Source organism: Corvus moneduloides, chromosome 3 (assembly GCF_009650955.1).
Source record: "Corvus moneduloides isolate bCorMon1 chromosome 3, bCorMon1.pri, whole genome shotgun sequence".
NCBI lineage: Eukaryota > Metazoa > Chordata > Aves > Passeriformes > Corvidae > Corvus > Corvus moneduloides.
The window spans coordinates 7,650,549-7,678,077 of NC_045478.1; the positions used below are offsets into that span (position 1 = coordinate 7,650,549).

Sequence of the window (27,529 nt, forward strand, 5' to 3'; positions counted from 1 at the left end):
GTATGCTGGAAAAATCAAATGAGATGTTAAGATGCATGTATATTTTCTTGGGGAAAAATGCCCTCAATCTATTTTCCCTAATGACTTTGTCCCACTTCCTCAGGGTTGGTGCCACAGTACTGTCAGCAACTCCACAGCTGGGGAAGGAGGGGAGGACTAAGCACAGACTGTGCCTGTTTTTTTCCCTGAGGTAGGCACTGAAAAACATGCTGCACTGGACAAAGCTACCTAAACTCCAGGTCCCTCAACCCCAGAGGCAAATCTGTCTGTGCACTCGATACCGACTCCCCTGTCCAGCTTGGGTTTCACTCGAGGAATGGTGAGAAGGCTGATGAAAAACAGCTTCAGCCATTTGCCAGTTTTAAAAACAAAAAAATAAACCCAGTGAGACCAGCAGGAGTAAGTGAGCCAAGTCAGTCCCCATTCTGGCCTTTTATTGTGAGGTTTATTGCCTTGGAAGCTCATGAAACGCTTTTGAAAGTGGTGCACTTTAACATATAGCAAAATAAAAATGCTAATCGATAGTCTCTCTATAGGAGCAACTACCTTATGCCAATTAAAGTGCCTTAGAGAAAAAGAGACTTCTAAAAACCAATTTTATATCTTACAGTGGGGTTTCAGGTTCGGAGAGGGGCTGAAATCCAATTTCCCCTAAGGGAAGATTAGCCAAACACGATTTAACAGCAAGGTCTGCATGTAAAAGGATGCAGCTAATGTGCCTGTCTAGCTGCCATGTTGTAAGCCAGGCTAACGGCATTATAGCATCCATTAGGGTGTTGCACACAAATGTTATGGTTTGATCAATTCCCAGTGCTGGCAGTGGATTTTCAGTTTTGAAAGCAGGAAAAAAAACCCTTACATGAAATAACATGCCATTGCAATGTTTGACTGCCTGCTTCTGCTGTGCTTAAAGCTATGGAGGAAGAATGGCTGGAGAATTTTGGCTGAAATGAACCCCAAAATCCACTATTTCATACCACGCTCAAATGCCATATATTCTGCAAACACGGTGACAGTTCACTAGATGACCCATTAAACAAAGCCATGAGACAGCATCTGTGATGAACAGCCCATAACCAATGTCCCAGTAAGGATGCAACAAGTGAGGGTTGTATAAAAACTGGTCTTAGTTTATGGAAAAGGACTATAAAAACTGGATGTTAAAGTATATAAAACTTTGTACACTACAAAGTCTGTAAAAATAAAATAAGCTAAGTCTTTTCTGCCTCCCTCTAGTGGTTGATTCACAGAAACCATGGTGGTCAGTCTACACTTGATTATTTAATTTGGGCAAAGAGCCAGGATTGGAAGTTAAAGGTTCAGCTTCTCTACTGGCAGATGGTGTTACAGAGATGTTGTCCATCTGATGCTGTCCATATGCGGGCTGAAGGAACAGCATGCTGTCACTCCTAGTCCTAATGAATTAGGGAGATTTGATGGAAAGCATCATAGAGACCTTATGAAATAATGGGTCAGAATTTGCAACAGAACAAAAAATAAACCATTTTAAGAGTGAGTATGGGAGAAAAACAAAAAACCACAAACAAATAAAACAACCCACAAAAGCATCCACAGAGAAGAGGGAAGACTGTGCCTTTACTTGGAACTCATGAATAGGCATTTGTAAGCTTAGGCTTCCTGAAGATACATCTGTATGAGTAATTTCAACATTGCCAGGGAACACTCTTCTGCACTAGAACTCAGTTGTCCCTGCCACTCATGCGGTTTTGGTCTGGGCCAAATAACATTCTCCTAACAGGACAGGGATCATTCCCAAGAGACCATTTACAGTCAGGCACTCTCATTGAGTATATGATTTTAAGAAGAAGGATGCAAGCTGTTCTGTGCCAGCTGGATGTCTGTACCAGGGACCCATCACATACATCCCTAAGTTATTAGTGTAGATATGGTCTGAGGGGCTTAATTAACCCAAAATATCCAGGTAATACTGCCTTCATCATCAAACATACCAGCTACATACAGAAACATATAGGAAGTCTAATGGGCTTTCACACAGGAAGACAGTGTCTATTAGATTTGTGTCCTGGGCAGCAGCCCACCCCCCCCGCCCCGAAAATATTCCCAGCGTTTTTTTCATCTCTAAGAACCTTATTTGCCAAGAGAGAGCAAATGGGTCTTGGAGGGCAAACTGTGCACAATTCAGAGAGAAGCCAAAGGGAAACTTTCAAAGAAGAGATTGAAAGTAGCTCTGTGACTAGCTGAAAGTCATGCTTTTCCCTATCTAATTTTATTTTTAAGGAACTCTTAAAAAATTTAGACTCATAGAACTGCAGAATAATTTAGGTTTGAAGGGACCTCTGAACTGTTCAAATAGCTTCTAATAGAAATACAGAAGCCCAAGTCTTGCATTTCCAAAGAAGAACTTGAAATCTAAGGTAACCATAAAGCACCTCTTCCCCTTAACTATGGGTAAGATAAGGAAATTGAAATCTGAAAGGCAGTCTTCAAGTATCAGGCTTGTAGCTCAGCATCCAAATGACAACACCTCTACCCCAAGCCAGATGCTAAAATTTGCTGTACAATCAACAGAGAAGATGACCAGTCCTGTAGCAATGCTTTTGTTCACCGATGATAGATGGAGAGCAGTTGGTGAGCTACTCAAGAGGTAACAGTGTATCTGGAAAAGCTAGGACCAGCACTTAGAAACAGATTCAAGGACCTAATTGTAATTTTCCCTGCTGTAGCTGAAGTAGTTGAAGTCTCGTGTAACAGTGTGGGTCCTGGCTCTGCAAATGCTTTTGATCAGGTACAGCAGTTTAGGAATGATACAGTCCACCAACTTTAGTGAAAAGCACTATTTTTGGCTGCAGGACCAGAGAGGTGCTCATAATTCACAGACTGCTTGGCGCAGCCACCTTTTACTTTCTCTTTTTGTGTTATAAATGCTATATGTAAATTATTTGTATGTAGGCAAAAATAATGCAACAACAGTATAAAAGAGCACCTGTACAAAAATAAACAAGGTAACTTGCAGGCAAGGTGTAAAAGTAGGTAGAGGCTGCAAGTTTGATGGCCCTGCTAGGGATTATTATAGAGAAGTTTGTCTGAGTGGCTTTATATAAAAGCTCCTAAAATACCACGGTTTACTGAAATCCTCCTTCCTTTCCTTATACCTGGCTCAACATACAAAGTTCACAGAATCAGAGAATATGCTGTGTTGAAAGGGACCCACAAGAATAATAGAGTCCAATTCCCTGTTTTGCACAGGACCATCCCCAAGAGTTACACCATGTGACATAAAATTGTAATATAACTCTTTTTTACGTTGTTCATGGGGTCTCTGAGATTGTTATGCTGGAAACAATGGAAAAACAACACAAATGTCAGAGTTAGAAGCCAACTCTCTTACCATTTTGCAGGCCAGCATCCAAGATATCAGAAGACTAAAAACTATGTATTTAAAAAAAAAATCTTCTCTAAGGCAAATTTAGGAGAAAGATAGCAAAAAGCCATTCTGAGGAAATATTTTACACATTCTGAAAATCAAGCTGATGAATCAAGCTTGCAAAAGCAAACAAACCTCAACTGGGTTTATTTAAGCTTCCAAGCAGACAGACACATGCAGGTGCATCTGCCTTTGGAGGAACAACAAACCAGAGATTATTACTATTTGCATATGGCAGTGCCTTGAGGTTCGGTCAAGGATCAGATGCCCACTGTGGGAACTGCTGTCAAGACATGTGGCAGGAGGCGGTCCTTTCCTCCCACCATTTGTGATTTATTGGCCCAAACTTGCAGCAGATGCTGAGGTTGTGAATGGAGAATATGATGCTTGCTCAGCACTGCTTGTTCCTGGGCCTGGGTTATGCTCCACAGCAAGGTCAAGTCAGGGAACGAGGTAAAGTGAGATGGTTGCTGTATGTAAAGACGAGGAATCTTTGTGTCCATCTAAGTGTTGTCCTTGAAATGGAAAGGAACACTTCTCTTGAGCTCTGGATGGTTGAACGGTGAAGAGGCAGTCCGTGAAACCCTGTATGGAGACAAGGGGTCTGCGCAGGCCTGTGGAGCTCCTGTCACCTCAGACCCTTTGTGTTAAACTGAACCCTAAGGCACCTTTAGGACCACACCCACTACTCCCTCTCCTTGCATGGTGTTTCACACCTAGTCCATTTTTCCCTCTTTCTCAGCTTCCTTTTTTGTCTCCTGTCTAACTAATTCCAAGCATGACCAGCTTTGGAATTAATTTAGCTGCACGATATCATCACCACGACAGGCTCAGCCAGCTTGAGCTGCTGCAGCCCAGTGTGAAGGAGAAAGGGTGGGAAGAGAGGAGTGAGTGCTGGCCAGATGTCCTCCTTGAACGGAGAGTGACAGCAGGGCCAGGGGCTGTGGATATTGTCTGCCCTGAGCCTCTGTCTTGTGTACATGTGCAGCAGACAAATAAAGCAAAACAGGAGTCTTCCTCCCTGTTCTTCTTACCTTCTTTTGTTTTGTTCATCTGAAGAATAGGGATAATCTTCCAATCTGCAGCTGAGCCTCCTTGACTTGACACTGTTGTCTTTCTCTGTGAGGATATCTGGAACCACCTTGAAGGCTGGCTAAGCAAAGAGGTTTGCTTTTCTGCTTCTTTTTAACAGTCCTTCAGCTAAAGCAAAAGGAACACTCAGACTCTTCAATAAGGGGACATGTAAATGCCTTGGTGAAATTAAACTACTGCAGATTATCACAATGAAAAATACTATCTTTCAGGTTGTCCTTCCTTTTGCTTTACTTGCTGATTTCAGTTGAAGATTAGAGAAGGTTGAATGTCCTTTTCAAACTCCATCTGTGCTAAATCTGTATAGCTTCATATTTAAGCTTTTCACAGCATTTTTGCTATTAAAAGCACTACAAAGAATCAAGTCAAATTAAGGACAACATATCTCAGCAGCTATATGTGACTCGTAGCAAGAGACAGGGTCCTCACATACTCCTCCAAAACATTTCAGAAATGACACTCATTAATACAGTCAGTGCCAAACTATGCTGGGCGTTATCTGAGGCTGATGTAGTGTGCAAATGTAGGTGCAGTCACAGACAAGAGAGAAAACAGAGGGTGTAAATGCCTCCAATTCCAGATCACTGCAGGGCCCTCCTCACCAATAAGAGCTTTCAGTGCTGCTAGACTCGTGTCTCGCTCTTTCCCTTTCCAGTTGGATGTGGCATTCTTCATTTCCTATTTTTAACCACTGCTGCCCAGCAGCTGCTGCCTTTTCCCCAGGAGCTGGTCAGCTGGGTGGATTCTAAGAAAAGTGTTTAGTGCCCAACAGGTGCTGGATCTGGACTCACATCCTTCAGTGCCAAATGGCTGCAGGCTGCTACCCAGTTCTCTAGGACAGGCACGTGCAGAGCCACTTTGCTTTACAAGTCTCTGGTTTGGGTGGATAACTGAACAAAACTGAACAAGTTCCTGAACAGAAAACTCTGAGAATCTAAGCTGCTGGTGATGATCTTGAGTTTTCTCCCTGTCTTCCTTTGCCACAGTACAACTGTGCGTTTCCATCTTTCACTACAGGTGACAGATTTCAGAGAGGAAGGATTCTGTGGCCCCTGGTATGCACTGGAACGTAAGGCAAGTGATCCTTGGACTCTCCTAAGAGACGTTTTGCACAAAGTTACCCATGACTGCAGAAGATGGGACACAACAATCCAGGAGGCCCCTTCTAGCCTTGCATTTCTAAAAGCAACTGCAATCCAAACAAATATATAAGAATAACAACTCATCAACTTTGCAGCTTCCTCCAAAAGAAAACAACATATTTTCTCCTATTCCTCCTGGTTTGACTGGATCCCTGTTTATACACCTGTGTATTTTAACATATATACAGTGTTTTAATGAAGACTCTGTCCTTCAGTTTATTTCTGGCATCTGCATGATGCTTCCCACACTGCCACCAGCTGCTTCCCCAGCTGCTTAAAAGCATACATACTTGGGGCCACTGCAGCTATGGTCCTCCCAGCCATTCCCAGGATCCACTACAGGAAGACAGTGGCTTCGAGTATCTGCTGGTTTTTGAGATGCTATGTAATAAATAATAGAAACTGTGTTTGCATATAAGGGTCATTTGTATGAAGGCAAGTGAATCAGCACATGTGGCTCAGAAGAAACTGAGGCCAGATAGTGGCAGTTTCACATGGGATTCCTGGAAGGCAAACTAAGGAAAAGGAATTCCAAGTAAGATGAACTATTTTTTCATTATTAAACAAGTTAACAATAAAGCACAGCCATAGGAAGGCATATGTTTGAACAATTTGGAGCAGGCAAGATTCTCAGCACAAATCAGTGAAGGTTCATTGCTTTCATTACATTGCTGATGGTTTACACCAACAAGAGCTGCCCACTGTGCATAATTTCTCTGGACAGGGGTGGAAAAAACATTAGGTTACATGCTCTTTTAATTGCTAATGAAACTGCAATCAAGACTGCTTCCAACTGGATTTCAAAATTATCTGGTTCCTTTTTCAAAACAGCAAGAAGTTGGACTCTTCTACCACCACCAAGGAAAGTTTTAATAGCACTAGGAGGTAGGCTGCAACAGATATTACACTGCCAAACACAGCAAAGATTTAACATAGGAGAAATGCTAAGAGGTCTATAATTCTTTGAAGTAAAAGTCTACCATCATTTAATAAGGCAGTTATGTTATTGTGCATTCTGAATGCAGCTCCTTCTGCATTGCTATAGATAGCTACTGTACTTAAAGTGGACATTAATGCAAATTTACAATGAAATGCTGGCTGAATTACATATCACATCCCCATGAGACTATAATGAACTCCCCATAATTAATATTATTAATCATGGGCCTAGCACAGAGGGCACATATCATGCATTTCATGTCAAAGGTTCTTATTAATAAACATTCCCATTTTCCCAGATGGTGAGGGCTAACAGCCTGCCAGAACTCCTTCTATCATTCAAACCTGTCCCAGCTTCATAACCCATAATAGAGCTTGGCTCTGTACAGGTATCTCTTCCCTCAGATTTGGGGTGGTCAGCACTTTGTGGGAGTCACCAGGCAACCTGCATGATGCTTCAAAGCTCTGTTTTCACCGAAACAATTCCACAATAAATCTGCATGGGGTCAATGGGGCCCGAGAAGCGACCTCTACAACCCCATGTGGAGAGACATGAAATGCTGAAGATCTGACTCAAATGCTGCAGAAAAAGGAAGTTCAAAACAGAGGTTCCACTTTGATTTTAACTCTTGCTGGTATGCAGGGGTCTGTGCAGTAAGTCAGCAGCCCAAAGCTATCATGTCATCATAGTCAAACCCATTTCTGAGGTGCAGTTTTGCTGCAACGGATAACTTTTAAACTGCTCCTATCAAAATCTTTCAATGCCAAGAACTGAAAAAATTCCAGATTCTTTTCTCCTAGCTGCCATCAGAGGTGAACAATATTTTTTAATGTAAAGCTTTTTGTACTTTATTTTTCTTCTGGCTTCCTCTTTACTTTTCAATGGTGATGTGATGTCAAATAATAAAAATGTCACTAAATTCCATGTTCTCTTATGAAAAATCATAATAACTTCTGCTAAAGATAGCTCTGCACTCTGTATCATTGACAAGATAATGGTTTCATTAATGTGTACTTTGGGACCCTATACTTATGTATCTATCTGCATGCATCCCTGAAGTTACTATGGCCTGTGTCAATGCCTCCTTGAGGAGCTTGGAATCTGTGGAATCCAGAACAGCTCTGTGCATCAAGACTTACTTATATAAATATTTCTCTTACTAGATTTTTTTTTACCCCCAAGTTATTATTCTACTGCAGTCATACTGTAACTCTAAATTTTTCTCTTTACTCCTATGACAATGTGCTTCCTTCCTTCCCCCAGCCTGACCTTTATTTCCCATAATTCTCTCCAAGTGAAAACTACTAATGGGGTCATAATGGATGTCTGGTCATGGTGGCTGCATCTGGCTCAAAGTGGACACAGATAACAACAGGTAAGGGCTAATCTGAGCAGTGCACCCACCTAACCACAATGCTGAACCAGGTCGGACTCAAGGAAAATTTGGGAGAAGTTAATATGTGGTTGGTATGGAAATATGACTATGAGTCAATTATCTTGCTCCATAAATAGTGGAAAGCTCAGGGCTTGCTGAGCTCCCCTGCCTGGCAGCAGGCTGCACACCAGGATCTCCCCTTGAGTAGGGACACCTCTCAAGGTTACTCCTCATAATTGAAAGATTTCTTGCCACAAGAGGTTCTTGGTAAGTGATTAACAGCATGTTAAACTTTGAAATCTTAGCTACATAATACAAAGGATTGATTGCACACAGATAATTCTTTAAGACATCGACTGTTGGGACTTAGGCTGGATCCAGCAGTACCTGAACTCCTCTCTGAAAAGGAGCTTAGACTGCACGGGGGTCCTTTCTGATCCTCATGACTGAATGATAGGGTCTCCCTGACAATTTTGTCTCACCCCGTCCTCTCTATAGTAAATAATCAAGTGCACCTTGCCACTGGATTTTGTTAAGCCACTGCTGCATTTACTACCAAACTTTCTAAAATCACTGTTTTATATCAAGAAACATATTGCTGCTTCGCTCTTATGAGTGAAGCGTGTCACTCATCCACAAGAAGTCACTCTAAGTACCTTTGTAACAGCACAATTGCATCGATGCTGAGGAGCTGTGCTCTTCTCACTGCACAAATGCAATTAATCCAAAACTTCTAGAAGACAGGTCCTAACAGCCCTTCTCAGTACTTGAATATTAGAGATGGAAGAAGTGGGTTTTTTTCAGTGCACAGTCAGGGAAAGATCAGTCTGGTTCTTACCTAAGCTGCAATAAACAAACCAAAAAATTTCACTTATGAGCCCATTTTGTGTCTGCTATCCATCTTTAAGATACCATTTTTTCAGAAGCTGAGAAAGGAAGGCTGGCTTTGCTTCCCAGTCCGGGTTTTAAATGAAGAGGGGCCTGTTGCTGAGAAATAGGAGAGCTCTGACCTCACATCAGCCCTATCTGAGGAATCTGTGATGGTTGCTAACTGCTGGGACTCCTGCATCAGTGCTGAAAATGATCTGGCAAGATAAAAAAGCAGTCGGGACCAAGGAAGTGCAGTCAGCCAGGCTCAGACTTCATCTCAGGCATGCATTCGCTCATGGTGTTAAAAATGGCAGCAACCCAACACGTGGCGAGCTAAACTGCCTCCATTAGGACAGCTGCTGTCACCCTCCTCAAGCACAAACCTTCTGGCCAGCACCTGCTTGCCTGTTTCTGCTGACCAACACAGTTTGCTTGAGAGTTTTTAGGGCTATTTGCAGAGTTTCAAGAGTTCAAACCGACCATTTTCTCTGCTCTCTGACATCCTTCCAAGAACCCAACTGGGAGAATAACCTAAAATCTGCCAGAATATACAGAGAGTTTTCTAATCTGTCCTACATCTCCCAAAATGCCTCTCTGAAACAAAAGCCTGTTTACAGGAAGAAAGAAAAAAAAAAAAAAGAAATCCAATGTTGGCAAAGGGAAGTGTGAGAAAAGGGAGGGAGAGAGGGAAGTGGAAGAAGACAAGCTGTCTCTTAGAAAGTACAACTGTTATTCCCTTTGCTGCCTTCCTTTATCCTGTCCTGTGGGCATGTGGGCTAATTACCATGACTTGTACATGCCTGCTGCTGTATTACATGGCATTTATTATACACAACTCTTTGTTGAGAAGTCTGCCTGTGTGGGAAGCAGTTGGATAAAAAAAACCAAACAAAAGTCAGAACTTTCAAAATCGAACTTTTCCTGCTTTACTAGCAGCTAGCACCAGCTGCAGAAGCCAATGAAAATTAACCTTCCCCCCTACCCCTTGGATATCCAGTAAACTCTGATTTGATCCGGATGTTCTGATTTCCACGCAGCTAAAATGCAATCAAATGCTTGATTTTGGGGGATAGATTTGCTTAAATTGTATTAATTCACAAGGATAAACACAATTAGTAGAGCTCATTAGCTTGCAAAATGTAATTTATTTTCTTGAATATACCCATTTCCTTGGATGAAGAGCTCCATTAGGTTTATTATATTTGCAAAGCTTATATAAAAATCCAAACCATGGTAACAAAGAGAAAATTGTTACTACACAGTCACAGCAGTCACTTTTCCATGTTAAATAAGTTTGGCATTTATTTATATTTAAATGAGAATATCTACCACTATCAAGACCAGGATATGGGGCAAGTACTTATACAGAATATAATTAAAACTAATTCAAGCAACAAATGTGGCCTGAAATTAAAATACCCCCCAACTTCTTTAACTGAAAAATGATTCAATGTTCTCCCTCAAAACCCCTGTTTGCAATTGCTTAATTACCATAACCAGCAATAGCAAAGGGACGCTGGCTGTTTATAGGCTCATCAGAGGGGTCTGCATTTAGGCACGTCTGGTCTGCTTAGTGCTGTGCTTTAATTCTGCTGTAATATAAAGGCTAGAGAGTGGAGAAAATGAATACATGGCAAAGTACCTGTCATTACTTGTATCATATTACTGAGGTATTCTATGTGCACAATATGAAGGCGGCCGGTCCAATTTTCACACTGTTATCATTTTTGATATTATACTGTCTAAAAGCAGTGACACACAAAAGAAATGCTTTTATCATTCTCAATGCAGGGATGATACTAATTACATCATCTGTCATCATTATACAGCTAAACAAAACTTTTCTTTCATAGAAAACTGCCATTTAGCAAATTAACGGGTAATGACCCATAATATACAGAAGATTGAAATTTGGGAATTACACTCACATTAGTTTGTTTTCTGCTTTCCCCTCAATTTTATTCCCTGATACATCATGAAAAGGAAGAGAGATGGAGAATTTCTTCAACTATTTAATTTGCCAATAGCCCTGCCATCCTTTTGGAAATTGATGCAGGATCATCTCCGTCCATATCAATGAATAGTTTCGTTCTACTTAATGATACAGACAGTCTGCCAAGCCAGTAAAAGCCAGATGTTAGTACAGTGATGCACAGAAACCTGCTGCTGGGGCCAGATTTTCAAAATCAGACATGAAACAATGAGCCTACATTTGCTGCCAGATAATGGGTGGATGCTTGGAAACCAGGTACTGGGATGTGAGTTGCCTCCTGACCATGTTACACAAGATGATGACACAGAGGAGGCACCAGAGGTGTCTCAGCCAGGAGCCCCACAGTGAGGCCAGGCAGGGTGAACATCCTGCAAGAACCCTCCTGCTGCCTGAACACTGCTTTGTGCCTGGTGTAACACTGCAGTGAGCTGTGTTTGGGAAATATTTGAGTGTCACTACTGAAACAGAGATCCGTAGGGATTACAAGAGGCACAAACCTTTGTGGATGAGTCCTTAGTGCAAACTTGCATGCTTTTGGGATAGAAGAAGAAGAATAGAGACTTTGTCTGTCATTGTATCTGATCATGCTACATTCTTTAACATAGAAGCAAAAATAAACATAGGATAGCAGGTGAATAACAGCACAGATTTTCGGTGTAAGGTACTTACTACCAAGACAAGGTAGAAAATCCATCTAAATCCAGAAAAGTACATTTTAGACAGATCTTTGCTCAATCTGAACTTCTGTGGCCCAGATCAGTTATTTTCTTTCATTGTGCACCAGCTACAAAGTGGGGAAAATAAAAAGGGAAATTCCAAGGTGAATTAAGAATAAAAATAATGGCAAAGACTAGTGAATTTTATACGAACCAGCCATGTCAGTGGAAGCTTCAGTCATCAGTAGGTGCTTCAGATACAGTAAGAGCAATTAAGCATTTGGCTTTTCATTCCCATCGTCCACATCAGCGTGTTTAGGACTCTTCTCTTGCCCATAAAATGATTTCCTGACTTAAGTGAAATTCTGAACTGAATGTATCTGTAAAGTAAGAGGAGTTCTCAGTTCCAATTTATCATTGTTAAAGTGGATTAAAGGATTTTTTATTAGTAACACTTAGAGCTCACTTGTTCATGCACTTGGAGACTTCTACCAGACGAAACCTTCCCCAGCAGACAGCCAGGCCAAATCAAAAGCTGAAAATGAGCATGTGATGAGCACATTACACAGGCTGATGAGGACTGTGATGAGCTGGGAATTAGTGAGGAAGCCTTTGAGAAAAGACCAAGTGCTGGTGGAAACCGCAAACACGGCACTCGTCCTTTTCTGAGTCACCGCTGAATGAAAAGCTTAAGCCCCCTGCGGGACACCGTGCTACTGCAAGTGATGTCTCCTGAATGAGGTATGTAAGCCTCTCTCTCAGCCTTAACCCTCTTAGCAGGCCTTAATATTTTAAACACTGTAAGACAGCACTGGAAATTGTGTGAGATAACAGTGTAAGTAGAAGTTTAGCAAACTCTGAATCAAAACTGTTGACAATATATGCCCAAATTGTCTTTAGAGATGCTAATGAAATGATGCCGGTAAATGACTGGATGTATCACATTCACAAGTAGCTCTCCATGGGCAGAGGAGGAAAGCCATCTTCATCTTAAAAAGGGACTAGATGTGTTTGCTTACCCCACCCAATAGGCAAATACTGTATTAATTTTAGGTGATAACCAACATTACCAAAATGGTCTCTTAATACAACAACAGTAAAATAAATCAAAAGTTGTACTTTGTTATATTGCCAGCTCCTCTGACAGAGGAACTATGTTCACAGTGAGCTGTCCATCTGCTGAGACTCTTGACCCTATTTCTGAAATTTAAAATGGGATTGATGTTATAATAAGATATTTAAATACAAGTGCATTCAAGTTGGTTAAGTGTGTAAGTGCCTATCACATCTGTGGAAACCTAGTCAGTGTAGTAAAGAACCAAGAGTGATTCATCTGGGCAACCAGAGGAGCCCAGTGCAGCTGTTGACACACTGGTCCCTGGTGACCTTTGACGTGTTCTGGGATAGCCAAATTCTCCCTAACAGCCAGAACCTATGGAAGAGCTCTGTTCTCCCAGTACCAAGCAACCACAAAAGATGTAGTAACACATCTAGGATCCATATGGCCCTAGCTGCCTGTGCTTGAATGACTGAGTGGCATGCTGACTTTCTAAATTTAAGTAAGGGACTTATTTAACAGACCTGATTGCTGGTTAGGGCTCTTTAAACCAAGGCTTCAGTTGTGAATATATATGATTTATCTTTCTCATTTACTAACCACATAATAACAATCCAAGACACTATCATTGTCTTTTTCTTATTACAATGTCTTTTTCTACATATTCTGCTTTCCATTTAAGACCTTAGGTAAGTCTCTTCATCTGTTTTTGGGACATAAATTCAAGATTCAAGGGAGGTTCCTTCAAATTTCCTGGTACTCAGTCCACGGCTGATAAGACAGCTACCAATCCAGTCAAACACCATCTCATATTTCTTCCCTCCAAACTTGAAATATTAATTTCAGTGTCTTTGTATAGGTCCAGACTATGTAATTATAATCTAGATCCAGTCTGGAAAATTATAAATGATATCCTTAAAACCAGCTCTCTTATTTCACTTGGGAGGAAATATGGGTACCCCTTTTTTGGGGGGTACTTATGTGGTCCCACTCCACTCCAGGGTGGCTACCGCCTAACTGAGTGAGAAGTTATATTAAAACCCCAACATTCTCAGTGCATTTGAAGGGGTAGAAATCAGACAGTGTTACCAATTCAATACATGCAAAATGACTTCACTTTTTCAAAACAGACCCCTTCTCTTATTAAAACATATTTTGGTATTTAGAATTTGTTTTCTAAATATGTTAACACATTATTTCTAGACAGTTACATAGATTTTCAATATATAAACAACCCTTCTCTACTTTCTTTACAACACAAAAAGAAGACTGAAGTCTCAGGATATACCAAATCTTACTCAAATACTGAATCTACCACCTCAACATCTACAAATTTGGACAAAAATACATGATAAAATACTTTCCTGTCTTTAGTAAAATTCCTGATTGAGTTTACCCTTAAAGCCAAGAGGTCTTCTCAGCACCACTTTATCTCCCTGGAAGTGAATTAAGGCAGCCCTGACTGATAACACCGAGACTCGCTGCACAAGGTTTGCCTATATGGCAGTTTTGAGAGAAAGAAAAAAATAAAAGAATAAAGTGATGACAGCTTATCCAAAGGCATAAGGGCACTTCCAGCAAAGGGCTGTGGAACTCATTTAAGTTCTTAAAGAAGAAATTCTTACTGTTGTGGGGTTTTCACAGACAGGCTCTTCTTGGAATGTACTGAATTTCTGTTTGTGAGCAGATTTGACTGTCCTTGAACAGCTGATCCTTGGACAAAATGTCAAATCTGCTTGTACTGTTCCAGCAAGTAAAATACATGAAGAACTTGTTATTCTGGAGCTGAAGGAATATGAGCCCATCTTCTTGATACATTTCTACAAATAAAAGAGAGATTCATGTACTTCTTCAGAGTGCAATGGTTATTAAATATCTGCATCTGTCTAAACCTGAAACCACTTGAATGATTCCTGCTGGAGGTACCTGCCATCCACTTAGCAAAATTCTTCTGAAATGCTCCTAAAAAGTGCTTCTCTGTTTGGATGTTCAACGTGGCTTCTGAATCAGAGCTCTAACCATTGTACAGAAGAACAAACAAAACCCTCAAAGAAAAGGATTGTTCTTAAAATGGCACAGTATGGCCATGACAGGAGAATATCTAGCAGAAAAACATCTTAACACAGCGAATTCAGCCATCTAGAAAACCTGCATCTGTAACAAAGTTCACACAGCATGCTGGAAAAGGCCAAGAGCAGAATCTTGTATTTCCTAGGTTACAGGCAATGGGAATCTACTACCACTGCTCCTCCCTCTGTTTTCCACAGGATGGTGGTGTTTTGTGCAAAATGATCCTTGTTTTAAAAGATCCACAGCTTGGGGATGCAAGCAACATTTCCCTCTTCCTTCACAAGGAAAAGGCCACACAGAGGAGTTGGATTTTATATTGGATTTTGATACTCTATGAATCAGTCAGACTGAACAGGAGCGTCAGCCCACGTTGCTCATAAGACTACTTCCATTTTAGCCAATTTTGTCTTCTTTGTACCATCTTCCTCATCTTCACTCAAATACTTCAATGTGCAGACTGACGAGCAAAACACATTTTGTCTCCCTCTGAAACATCAGAGCAATCATGAATAAAAACCATAATGTTCTCTTTAATCCTACATTCTTATCTTTTTATTTAATTTGTGTAATGCCAATGAGCGCTGTGCAAAATATAATGTACAAAGTCTTGAGGCAAACCCTCCAATCTGTTGTAGCATCTTGGAAAGTACTGCACAGTCATATTGTGCAAACTTGACTAAGCATCTTGGCACCTTCTCTAGGCAAATATTTCTGACTTGAATAGTCCTGATCAAGTATTTCTCTTCAACCTCCTGATTTTTTAGCAGCCCAGACAGATTTTTCCAGTACAGTAGTAAGTACATAAAACACTTAATGTTGTAATTTTCTGAATTTAATCTGACAAAACTTCATGCCACTTTTATTTGCACATCTAGATGGTGGAATTTTTGTCTATGAGCAATCATTTCTGCAAGCTTATGTACCCCCTTCCTCGTTATGATTTCAAGCCCCGATGACACTTTCCAGAATACCTAGCTTGGGAACCTAATGTAGTGATTTGTAAATATTAAGGTGGAAATATACACAAATACCTTTTAACCCTCACTTGGTACTACTAGAAACCTGTATATACATGTAACAGTAACCAGACTGAGTGGAAGAAGCTTAACCAATCCTCCTGTGCACAATGAACTTAATGACATAAGTTTTATGTCCTCAAAAGCACTTTGAAGATTTGAGGTGTTATGTAATCCCACAGTATTATTGCTATTATTATTATTCTTGTTGTTATTGACCATGGCCCAAAGCCTGCCTCATTGCGGGACAGTGGAGCTTATCATCAGCAATCTCAAGGCACAGCAGGGTTAGAAAAGTCACTATTTGGAAATGTTTGCATTTCACAAATCTGTTTAGATTTTTTTTTAATTTAACAGGGGACAGAATGATTCTCATTCTGAACGCAATGAGACAGAAATTATTCTTCTTCATTCAGAATTTAGATTCTGCTCCATGGAGGACTGCTGATCAGGAAAAACAAAAAAAGCATTTCCTCTTTCTTGTAAAGAAACCAAAACCCATTTGCAATTTAATAAATCAGCTTGTCTGGAGATCTCCAGAGGTCACAGAATAGCCCATTTTGGTAACATTTAGGTATATACATAAATGCACAGTCTGGCTCTGGATGGACCCAGCTTGTTCGGTTTGCACTGAACGTGATGTCCCCAGTCTCTGCTGACACTGTAGTAGCTATAACTTGACTGCCCACGTTTTAAGTCATGATATCAAAGGAAGTGGAATTATGCTGCTGTGAAGAAGAAAAAAATCTTATGAGGAAATTTTGGGAAAAGCCAAACTCGTGGAGCAAATTGCATGCTCAGGAAAGGTAGCTTTGAAGTGGCTCCAGGCATAGGAGGACAGAGTGAAAGGGAACTGGTATGTTTCCCATTGCACCCAAACGGATGGATGCAGACAAGGGCTGTGCCCAAATATGTGTCAAGAGTAGAACAAGACAGAGGACCAAGGGAAGACGAGGTCAGTGATACCAGATATTTAACATGAATTCTGCAAGTAGAATGCCAACTCTGCAAGTGTTTTGGACAATTAATAACTTTTAGAACATCCAAATGCAGTTCCAGCTACCTGCAAGGGATTGTTGGAACACTATTTGGATGGATGGGTGGATGTATGAATGGATGGATGGATGGATGGATGGATGAATAGACAGCCTGCCTGCAGATCTGATCTGTATTTATAGAGTTGCAACTTATGTATTCTGTGCCAAAAGAAAGCCTAGATTTTGGTTATCATCCAGCTCCTGAGGAATTTTGCACTTAGTGAATACAGTGTTGTGTGGACGGGAGAGAAAATAGTAATTCAACAGAACTGTGCCGCCTCTCAGACTTATGTTGAGTGCATTTGATGGCCACTATCATGGGCAAAACTGTATTTGTTAAGAAACCACATTCTAAGCAAACCATATCTTAAGACTACAGAGTGGGAAGGAATTCAAGACAACTTCAAATGTATCACTGTCTAATTAACTAGGTGGATCTGCAAACGATGACGTAATATCATACAACAGTAGAATCAAAGTTCTTCAGCTCTCTATTTTCAACAGATGAACTACAGTTGCAAATCTGACATTTGTTTAAAAAACAGAGGTATAAAAAATAGCAGCACGGACCAGATGACTTTTAAAAGCAGTTTCAGGGAGTTTTGACTCACTTCAGCAATGCCCCAATTTTTTCAAACAATAACCCACATAAAATACTGGTGGTGCTGAAAAGATCCTCCTCCAGTTGAAATGTGGAAATCTCAAGTCACTGACATACTGAAAGATGTCAATCAAAAGAGAATTCAATCACCTTTTTTATGCTTTATGTTTAGCAAGGCAATGTTCTAGGACTATTACAAGCCCTCTTTGACTCTTCAGTGCAGTAAATCACTGTCTGTCATGACCTGACCGACAGTGACATTAAAAGGACAGAAATTACGGAAAACACCCTGCCTGGACCACAGAAAGGTGAAATGTATTTCATTCTCACTCAAGTGGTGATTTAGATACCCTCATCACTTCTCAATCATGTTAGGATTGTATTAATGAAAGAAGACGGTAACTCATTTTGATAAAAATTTGATTTTAGAGGACTTGTTTGCTTTTAGTTCATTACTGGGCATGAGCAAGCTAAAACATGAGTCAGCAGTGTCATCTTGCAGCTAAGAAGGCCAGTGGTACTCTGGGCTGCATTAGGCCAGGTATTGCCATGAGATCGCAGGAGGTGACCCTGTCTGACCCTGAGTGTCGACTCAGCACTGGTGAGGCCTCACTTCAAGTGGCATGTCCAGTTCTGGGCTCCTCAACACAAGAGAGGCTGGAAAGTCCAGCAAAGGACCATGAAGATGACAAACCTCTCCTAGGAGGAGAGGTACATACAGTTGGGGCTGTTCAGTCTGGAAAAGAGAAGGCGGCTCAGTGGGATCTCATCAGTGTACATAAATTGAAATTATATGAATGTATATAAATTGCACCTGAAGGAATGGTACAAAGAGGCTGGAGCCAGGCTTTTTTCCTTGGTGCTCAGTGTCAGAACCAGAGGCACTGGGCACAAACTGAAACACAGAAAGCTACCTCTGAACATGAGGAAACATGTTTCTGTTGTGGGGGTGACCGACACTTGCTCAGGGAGTTTGTGCAGTCTTCATCCTTGCGGATATTCAGAAGTCATCTGGACATGGTCCTGGGCAAACAGCTCTAGATTGCCCTGCTTGGCAATGGGGCTGGACCAGACAACCTCCAGTGGTCCCTTCCAGCCTCAACCATTCTGTGATTCTGTGAAGTCTTATGCATCATTATCAAGTTGAGCTTACAAATGACCACTACTTATCTGTACATTGGTACCATTTAGGCCATCCCAGGAAATCACCGCTGTCCTAAGGAAAACACAGTAAGAGTCATGCACAATGCTTACACTTCCATTCTAACTTAACTGTCCTACAAAAAATAGGAGAGAATGCAGTTATTTCTATTGTAGATTTCCTTCTCTATGACTATATGCATACATATCCATATGTATGTATATACATGTACACAGACACTACACAATTTTATGTATAATTTTATATCTATAATTTTCATAATCTGTTTATCTCTCTACCTTTCTAGACAAAAGGGAGATTTTCCTATGGTTACACAGGCCATGTAGTCTGGTGCACGGTAGAGAATGGAAAAGAAGCTTTCTAGAGCCTTCACCACACAATACCCTCTAACTAATGCTACTAGAATTCCAAATGTTAGGTTTCAGGAAGAATTTAAACATTCCCCAACCCCCAGCATTCACGTCTAGAACTAGATACACTCACAGAAATGCAGGTCAAGCTGAAATCCCTTTGAAAATTCAGCCTTTTCTGAAGAAAAAGTTGATAGTTATTGACAAAATGTTGTACTCTGCCTTGTTACTATTCATGATTAAGGAAAGTAAATATTGTCTGAGGCCTAATGAGAATTCCAATGCAATAAAGTCAAGTGTGAAAGGTGCAATCAATGAGTGATGATGCAACAGTATTCATTTGTAGTTTTGTTATTGTTTAGTTCATGCTATTTGCTGATGCTTGAAAATGAAGTGTTAAGACATTAGTGCTACAAGGATTAACATTCAGATTTTATTTCTGATATTGTTATGTTTCTACAGTCATTACACTCTGAACACTAATTAGCATCTGCTTTCTTTTCCCACTAGTTAAAGACTGCAAACCAAAGAATTATAGAACAAAAATACTATGGAAACAAACATCAGTATTATCCACGAACATCCGCAAATTAAACACCATGATGTCCACGGTTAATTTTACACTGCAGGAGTAAGTACTGCAATAAAGTACTGTATTTTCCTCATTTTTTGCGTTAGCAGCTATGCTTCGAAGTATATCAAGTTTATGAAGAGAGGGTATTTCCAAATGTGTAACAGATCTCAGAGTCCAAGCTGGAATGTTTATCTTCTGCATATGTCAGAGCTATCCACCAAGGGTTCAGTTTTGGATTTACAAGTCTTGACTATAAGGAAGCATACTGCTCTAGGAAACAGTCAAGGACCAAATCTCAGTTACTCAGTTTCTGCAAAGAAACCAATCTCTTCAGACTGATTAATTCCTCTCTGTTTGGGCTCAGCTGGATTGGCAGGCACATAGACATTGGTCTCTGTCACTGTGCCATGGCAGGGGACACTGGTACCTTGTGTCAGATACTGAAGGGATGATTTTCTCTCTTCCCTGCAGGCACATTGTACAAGTGACAATTTGTGCTGGCCACATCGTGTAGCCTGAAGATCCTGAAAATATGTTTGAATAGTCTTTGCAACTCTGTAGTTTCTGAAGAAGCCACGTAAAAATTTGGCTATGAGAACTACAGTGGATCTTCGCCGAACACATTCACAATGAACATCTTTATGTTTCTGAATATTCTGCCTTATTAATTGTTCTGGCACTTTAGCTTATAGAGCAAGATTCAGGACATGGATAGAAAACAAGGGCTGGTTCTGCCATAAAATATTTGGTTACATGTCTGTGTTAAGGTGTCACAGGTTTTGAAGTCAGCTAGGGATACCTGGCATATATCCTATCCAAATGGAAACTACAGGCCAAACCAGATGCCTCCCAAAACTCCTGCTGATTGTGTATGGTAAAAGACCCCATGCATTTCACAAGGCATCTCCACAGTTTTTCATACACTGCTAAAAGCAATAACTACTTTGAAACTTTATTTATGTCTCTTGTAATGTAACAACTTTACAAATTCACCAAGTAAATGGATTGTGTAGCTAAAGTTAACTCGTACTTAAAGAATATAACCCATCCTGACCAAGCAGATTCTCCAATCTGTGCACACATTTTTTTACAAACAGTTTCAATGGAATTAGGTAGAAATTATCTGGAACACTGGAAAATGACACATCTGTTTTCTATCATGGTTCTTGTTATCAAAATGCATTTTTTGCAGAGCCACGTAAATGACTCTTTCAGTCACGTAAGTGAGATCTCTTGACCTATTGCAAAGGAGACATCACACCTGCAGTGCCTTTAACTTTTGTCAACTTACTTGTATACGTGTATTTAGAAACAGCTGAGTAAGAAACCTGGTTCTGCATGAACACAGCATAAAATGGCCCAAACATACATAGCCAAAGGTAAGATAATCATGGGAAACAAACATAATGTTTCAAATCAGCTTCCTAAAAAAATCAAAAATGTAAGAAACCCTATAATATTAACCAGCAAGAACTGCTCTTTCACTTAAGGGATAGTTGGGTAATTATTCAAACCTGGACAAGACTGGATTGTCAAGTGAAATAATAATTCAGACTTCCAGAGGATAATGAGATAGATCTCAAGGCCATTAGCAGTGGCCCTTATTATAATACTGGCCAAGGTTCCCCAAGAAAGACAGAGAATATTTAAATGAAACTTGTAGGGAACTAGTTTGAACTTGTATATTTGAACGGCTTAGCACTGTCTCCATTACTGGAGAGAAAGATATCTATCATGTAAGACTGTGAAACCAGTCAGGCTTTCGAGACTGAAATCCCTGAGGGCAGAAATTAAAATGTAAAATAATTAGAAAATCAAGCCACACTGAAACTCACAGAGTTTATATTAACAATCTTATTCTAGTGAGATTTTAAGGTCTGGTTCAGCACTCAGTTGTCTCCCCTTTCCTGATTGTTTCTCTCTCGTTCAAAACAAGCAAATCCAACATATATCTTCTCTGACTTCAAGTGTGTCATGAAGAATTATGGCTTTAGATGTAAGGGCTTTTTAGATTGGAAACAGAGGAAGGGATTACTTTATCTCTATAAAATAGGTCCTGCTTATGAGACATTTGTATATGCATGCTTCATTCTGCTCTGTTTGTTTGCTTTTAACCACTGTGGGAATAACTCAATAGCTTATGGTCACAGAGAAGCTCCCTAATCCCTGGAAAAACAGTTGTCTAGCCTGCAGTTTATAAGGTACAGTACAGCTAATGTGTCAGCAGTTGCCACGGATTAGAAATACTGCTTCTTTTAATATTCTCTTTATGATGCTTCTCCTAGGTACAGGGGTTTCCAAATACAGGAGCAGAGCTAGGGCTGGCATGCCTGGCATCCTCCAGTGAGGAACTCTGCTCTGCACCTTAATGAACATCTCCTGGGCTGACTGGTCTCTAGGGTGCTCGGACTATTAGGCTAGACTGGGGTTTACAGCAGGTTAAGCAAGAGGGCTGACTAAGAATTTGTCAGAATAAATCAAATATTAAAGACTGATTAAATATTTTACGATCTTTTTACTTAGGCTTTGATTTGAAGTTTACTTCATCTGCTAGCCAGAGATCTGCTGAAGGTTAATTGATGGAGGAAGAGTAAATAACAGCTGATGCTGCTGGCCCTAAGTATGCAAGGCATTTAGGAGTATTCCTAACCTCAAGTGTGCAGTCACTGATGTGCTCATTTGTCTCACTAGGTTAGTGTCACTAGGGCTCAGATATGTGATCAAATTACTGCTGTGAAAGTGGTTTAAGCTTATGTGTTTTCCCTTGTATTGTATATTTGCACGTGTCTCCAGTGACACCAAGTAATCCTTTAAATTGTGTTAATTTGATCATGCATCCGAGTACCCAGTGCAGCAAATTGGGATAGGTGGCTATGGAAAGTGGAGATGATGCCTCTTAGAAGACAGATAACTCCTATGGAGGAGAGAGACATCCAGCAGAACTCAGTCTACCAGGATTAGAGTATAAATCTCTCCCCTTTCTCCTTCTACAAAATCAATGGTTTGTAACTTATAAATGTGACCTAACAAATTGCTTTTGCAGACTTTGGGCTTTTTTTCTTATTTTTGTAAAGTGAAAGAATTAACGATACTCTTAAAATTGTTGGTTAATTTTTGGCTACCTGACTGGGCCAGTATCTCTTAAAGTCCATCCAGAGAGAGCTCAAAAAGCAATTCAGAAGCTCACCATCCAGCAAGAGCCCCCATCATATTTGGGGTTTGGAGCTGAAAACTGAAAAGCAATCCAAATATTTAGTTTTAGGGAAGTACTGCTGAGATTGTATCTGAGCTCCTTTTCAAGGGAACTTTGGTAAGGGTTTACACATACCAAAGTACAATTTATGTAAAGAGCGGGAAGAGTTATTGGACTGATCATTTTTAATAGAGATTCCTTGTCTTTAATACAGAGCTACACAACAGAACTTAATAGCTTGTGGCAAATAAATAATTTACACATGGATTGTGTCTGAATACAAATGCATACATAAAATATCACAGACTTAATGAAGGTGCTGGTTTTTTAGAAAATCAATTTAATTGATTTTGCTGATAGGTCTGCATTAATATTTTCGTAAGCTCCATTTTGCTTTACCTGTACACGTGGTACCAGTTGTGATTTGTAAGGGAGGAAGGGAAAACTCTGCAAATGCAGTTGGAAACTCAGCACACAGAGCATAGGTAGTTTTGAAGTGTCTGGGGTAAGACATTCAGAAGTAACACTCCACCGTGACCCAGTGGAGGGGCTCACTTACAAAGTACTCCTTGGAAAAGGTCAACCTCTCGGAACACTCATGACTATTCAGGGTGTTTTGCAGCATTTGAGCCCAATGAAGCTGGTAATGAAGAGTTTTCCCCTTAACGCTGAATGTGTCGGGTTGTTCAGCTGCAATAAGCTTGACTTGTGTTTGGCTTGGGCTCCTACCACAGCAGGGAGAAGACAAGGGCTGAAGGAGGTGGTCATTGTTGTGGCAGATGCACAACTGCAGCCAGGAGAACAGTGGTCGTATGGAAACATGGGGCATATTTCACAGGGAGAGGCATGGGATGATGGCTGCTTTACCCTTGGGAACACCAGCTTATCTGATGGGCCTGAAAGCTGCTTTTCACTACTTTTCACCCAGAGCTTGTCCTACCTCCTGTTGACACACTGTTTTTTATTGTCAGTAACTCACAAAAGCTCTGCATTTTAGAAAAGCGCATAGGCAGCTGCCAGGGCTGGGCTGGCGGGCCCACAGAGAGCGGCGGGGATGCCGAGGGTCAGCCGCCACCCACCCCTGCTGTGCGCCCCACGGGGCCGAGCCGGCCCGCCTTACCTTTGGGGTGCCAGGGGTCCGTGAACTCGTACTTCCCCACGCCGATCGTCCGCAGCATCTGCACCCCATTGGTGTTGTCCGGGCCGCCTGCCGCCGCGTTGGGGGGCAGCGGGGCGGCCGCCTGCCCGTTGGTGGTGGGCGCGCTGCTGGGCAGGGCGGCCGAGGGCAGGGCTGGGGGCGGTGGCGGCAGCATGGGGCAGGCCAGGTGGCCATTGCCCGCCGCCCCGGGGCCCGGGTGGGCCACCGGGCCCACGCCACTCATGGAGGACATGCTGAGGGGCTGGCTGTTGGTGTACAAGGGCTGGCTCTGGAGGTTGACCACCATGTTGCTGAGGGGCTGGGAGGGCTGCGGCTGGAGCTGGTAGTGGCCTGGCATCAGTGGGAGCTGAGGGGTGACGTGCGGCGGGAGGGAGGGTGTGACTCCGATGACTGGGGCCTGGACGTTGGCGGCCGGGCTGAAGGTGGGCGGCTGTGTCATCCCGTAGGAGTGCGTGATGAGGGTGGGCTGGCTGCCCGCTGCCACTGTGGTGACCCAGGGCGCTGCACCTGTGGCATGAAGGAAGGGTGGCAATGGTGGTGGGCTCGGCATGGGCGAGAACAGACATCAACACCCTCATCCTTCCCCTCCCGCACCCGCGGATGACGCCCACACGCCCCGCTGCACAATACCTAAAGCAGTTCGGGATCTGGAGCCGTTCCCAAGCAGTAAGTGCATAAAATTGCTGCAGCGATGTGAGTGCAATTGTTAAAATACTCGTCAGGTGACATGCGGCATGTTTGCGGTTTTATGTATTTTGCACTTTATGCAGCTTAAGTGCACGCTTCCAAGAAAATTAACCTCTTTCCCTGCTGCGCTTTCACGGCTCCCTGACAAACACTCTGTGTGTATAATAATGGTGCTCCAGCCACTACAAAGACATTGTAATTAGACGTCTGGCTCAGTAGCACAATGTATGATATGTGTCTGGAAGCTGGAAATCATTTCAGGTAGTTCTGGACATAAAAGAAGTCTTAAAGTATTACAGAGTGCCTTTTCCCCTAGTGAAGGCAGAGAAGGAGAAAAAAAAAACCCGCTCTAATGAACTTGCAGCATCTTAATACATTCATATCAGCCCTGGCATAGAAGAAACTTGAGGGGTCTTTACAATGAGGGAAAACCCCTGCTAAAGAATAAAGAAAGGGCTCACAATGAAGTGTTATTTACAGAGGTAAGTGGAGATAGTGCATTGAATTTGCTTTGAACGATTTTCCCTGCTAGAATTACAAATAAGATTAGAGACATACCTGGGTTTTCATTCTCCCTCATCTGTTTAGATGGCGGCTCATCAGTGTCCCAGGGCGTGGACTGATTGATGGGTGTCTGTCCCCACCTGACACTTGTTGCAAGTCCTTGAGGCTGATTTTCAGTCTTGGAAATGCAAGGTGTCTACCAGAGAGAAAGAAAAATAGAGAATAAAAATGTTTTGACTACTGGGATTAATTACGGTTCCTCATAACTAGTAGCTTGCTTGTTTGTTACAGTCCGAGAGGATATCCTAAGATCTTTAAGTATCATTCATTTGGGGGTTGGACTACATGATCTCCAGAGGTCCCTTCCAACCCTAACAGTTCTCTGATTCTGTGATTGTCCTCCAGGCTTGCATGACATGTCCGTATGGAAATACAATATATTTGAAAAAAATTCTTCTGGAAATTTAATACAGCCACCTTAAAAAAAAAAAAAAAAAAAGAACCCACAACAAACTAATATTTTCAGAAATAAGTCGCATCATTTTCCATGAAAATAAAAAACCCCAACAGAACACAAGCCAGATATGGTAATATCCACTCAGTGGCAGCTACATAAAATAGGACAATCTTCTGTTTGCTCAATCTCTTCCAAAAATAGTGAGTTTTGTTTAGCAGGAGGCAGAACAAGAGAGACTTATTTACAACTGTAGGACAAATTACTATAGAACAGTAAAGAGAAGTCTTCGTATTTACTATCTGTCAACCCTTAAAATTGAATGCCAATAAAAAAAAGCAGCATAACATCACTGGCTGCTAAAGTGGGTATGTTGGCAGGTCTTCAGAGAGGTTAAAATAACTGTAAAGTAGGGGCTGAATAATCATCAAAGCAGACATGACCTGAAAGAGATCTCTTGATGAAGAAACTATCACATGGATTTAAATGCTACACCAGACCCCTGCTGCAATTTTAGGGGACCTTCCCAAACAATCATGCCTTTGCTGAGAAAAGGCTTGTAGAAAACAAGGGTGCTCCAAAAGGCTTGTAGAAAACAAGGGTGCTCCAATAGGTCTCATTTATTTAAGTCTGCTGCGTATTTCATTGCTGGAAGATTAAAAGTTTTTTGTTTTGTTTTGTTTTTACTGGTGTCAGAACCTCTAAACCAAGCAAACGGAACCAGCTGCCTATTGCTGAATGAGTATTAAAGAGTGAAGCCATAAAGAACAGGAGACCAGTCTGAGCGATTGCTTGTTTGCCTCACATCTGGGAAATAATTTAGCTCAGAGATGGGGGTACAGCAGCTCCATAAATGCCCTGGGTCACATTGCACCAATGAAATCTCTGTCAACACCAGCAGCCTATTCACCCATCACCAAGTACCTCAATCACCCCATGAAAGGAAGTCATTAGCAGACCCATTTATGCCCTCTGCAAATACATGCACACCCTCCCCAAGCCAATCAGTCATTCCTCCTGTCTTTATATCCACCGGAGGAGCCTGCTTCCTCCTGCCCTCCCTTCTTCCCCACCAGCACCTCCGCTAGCACCTGCCCTGCTCCAATGTTCCCTCCTTCACCCAAGGGCCCCTGAAATCTCCTGACACCCACCCCCTTTTCTACCTGAGCATTATCCTTGGTGGGCTCTTGGAGTCAGGAGTTGTGTGTGCAGACCTTGACAGAGGACATGGGTTTTGCTGTGCTGCTCTCTTTGCTCACAGAAGCTACAATGGGAATATTTCCCCCACTAGAAATGCTATACTTTGTTAAAAGCAGATGTTCACAAGGAAATGTTATTCTTAACATCTTTTTTCCTATGATTGTTATTTTTTAAAACTCATCAGTTTAATTCTTTTCTATAGTTTGGGGGTTGTGGTTTTGGGTTTTTTTAATGTCATTTCTCCAGATTTTTTTTCTATTCTAATTGCACCAAGGACAACGATATTCTGGTTTTAGATTCACATTTACTTCTGTCCCCACCATTTCAACTACCTCTATAACTTTTGCAATTGATATAAAAATGAGTCAGAAAAGACATAAAGAGAGGACATGCAGACAGTCAAGAGCTTCAAGAGCTTTGCTCTATTCATGGTGAAGAAAGGGCAGGAGGGGAAGAAATAAGTCTCAGTTTTGAAATGCTTTCTATTTATAAATTGTCCTGAGAAAATGATTATTCTGAATACCTTTAGCTTTTACATTATACAGGGTCTTTGACACAGGAGGATATAACGCTGCTGGTGGTTTACCAGTTCCTGTTAGCAGTATCCATTTGGATCTAGCTAAACTGTTTAACAGCAGCCAAAGCACTCCGCAGTAGAAAAATAAATAAATAAAAGAACCACCAACATTCTCTGCCTATATATCAGCTAAAATACTTCCCCCAGAAACACCAGTATTTATTCTAAAGTAAAGCTTTAAAAAAACATAAATGCAATATAGAGAGATGGGCATTTTTAGGAACCTAAAGGAGGATTCATGACTCAAATCATGCTCTGTGTGTTCCACATGTGCATCTGTGTGTTGCATTCTTTGTTGTATGAACCGGGTTTTACCAGTGGGTTTGAAATACACACTTCTCGTTATTGTGTGGCATTGTCAAGACAGGCAGCATCTTGTTTAACTTTGTTACATCCCCAAGCTCCTTTAAAATG

General features: G+C 41.3%; 1 protein-coding gene across 3 annotated transcripts in view; it reads right to left on the bottom strand.

Moving 5' to 3' along the window:
- KLHL29 (kelch like family member 29) overlaps window positions 1-27,529 on the bottom strand; it is a 392,991-nt gene that overhangs the window by 113,333 nt on the left and 252,129 nt on the right. For all 3 annotated transcript variants that reach the window (XM_032104042.1, XM_032104043.1, XM_032104041.1), the window contains 2 exons: window positions 24,939-25,080; window positions 23,655-24,200 (listed from right to left, as the gene is read on the bottom strand). In XM_032104042.1, the coding sequence (XP_031959933.1) occupies window positions 23,655-24,200; window positions 24,939-25,080 (688 nt within the window). The remainder of the gene's footprint in view (window positions 1-23,654; window positions 24,201-24,938; window positions 25,081-27,529) is intronic.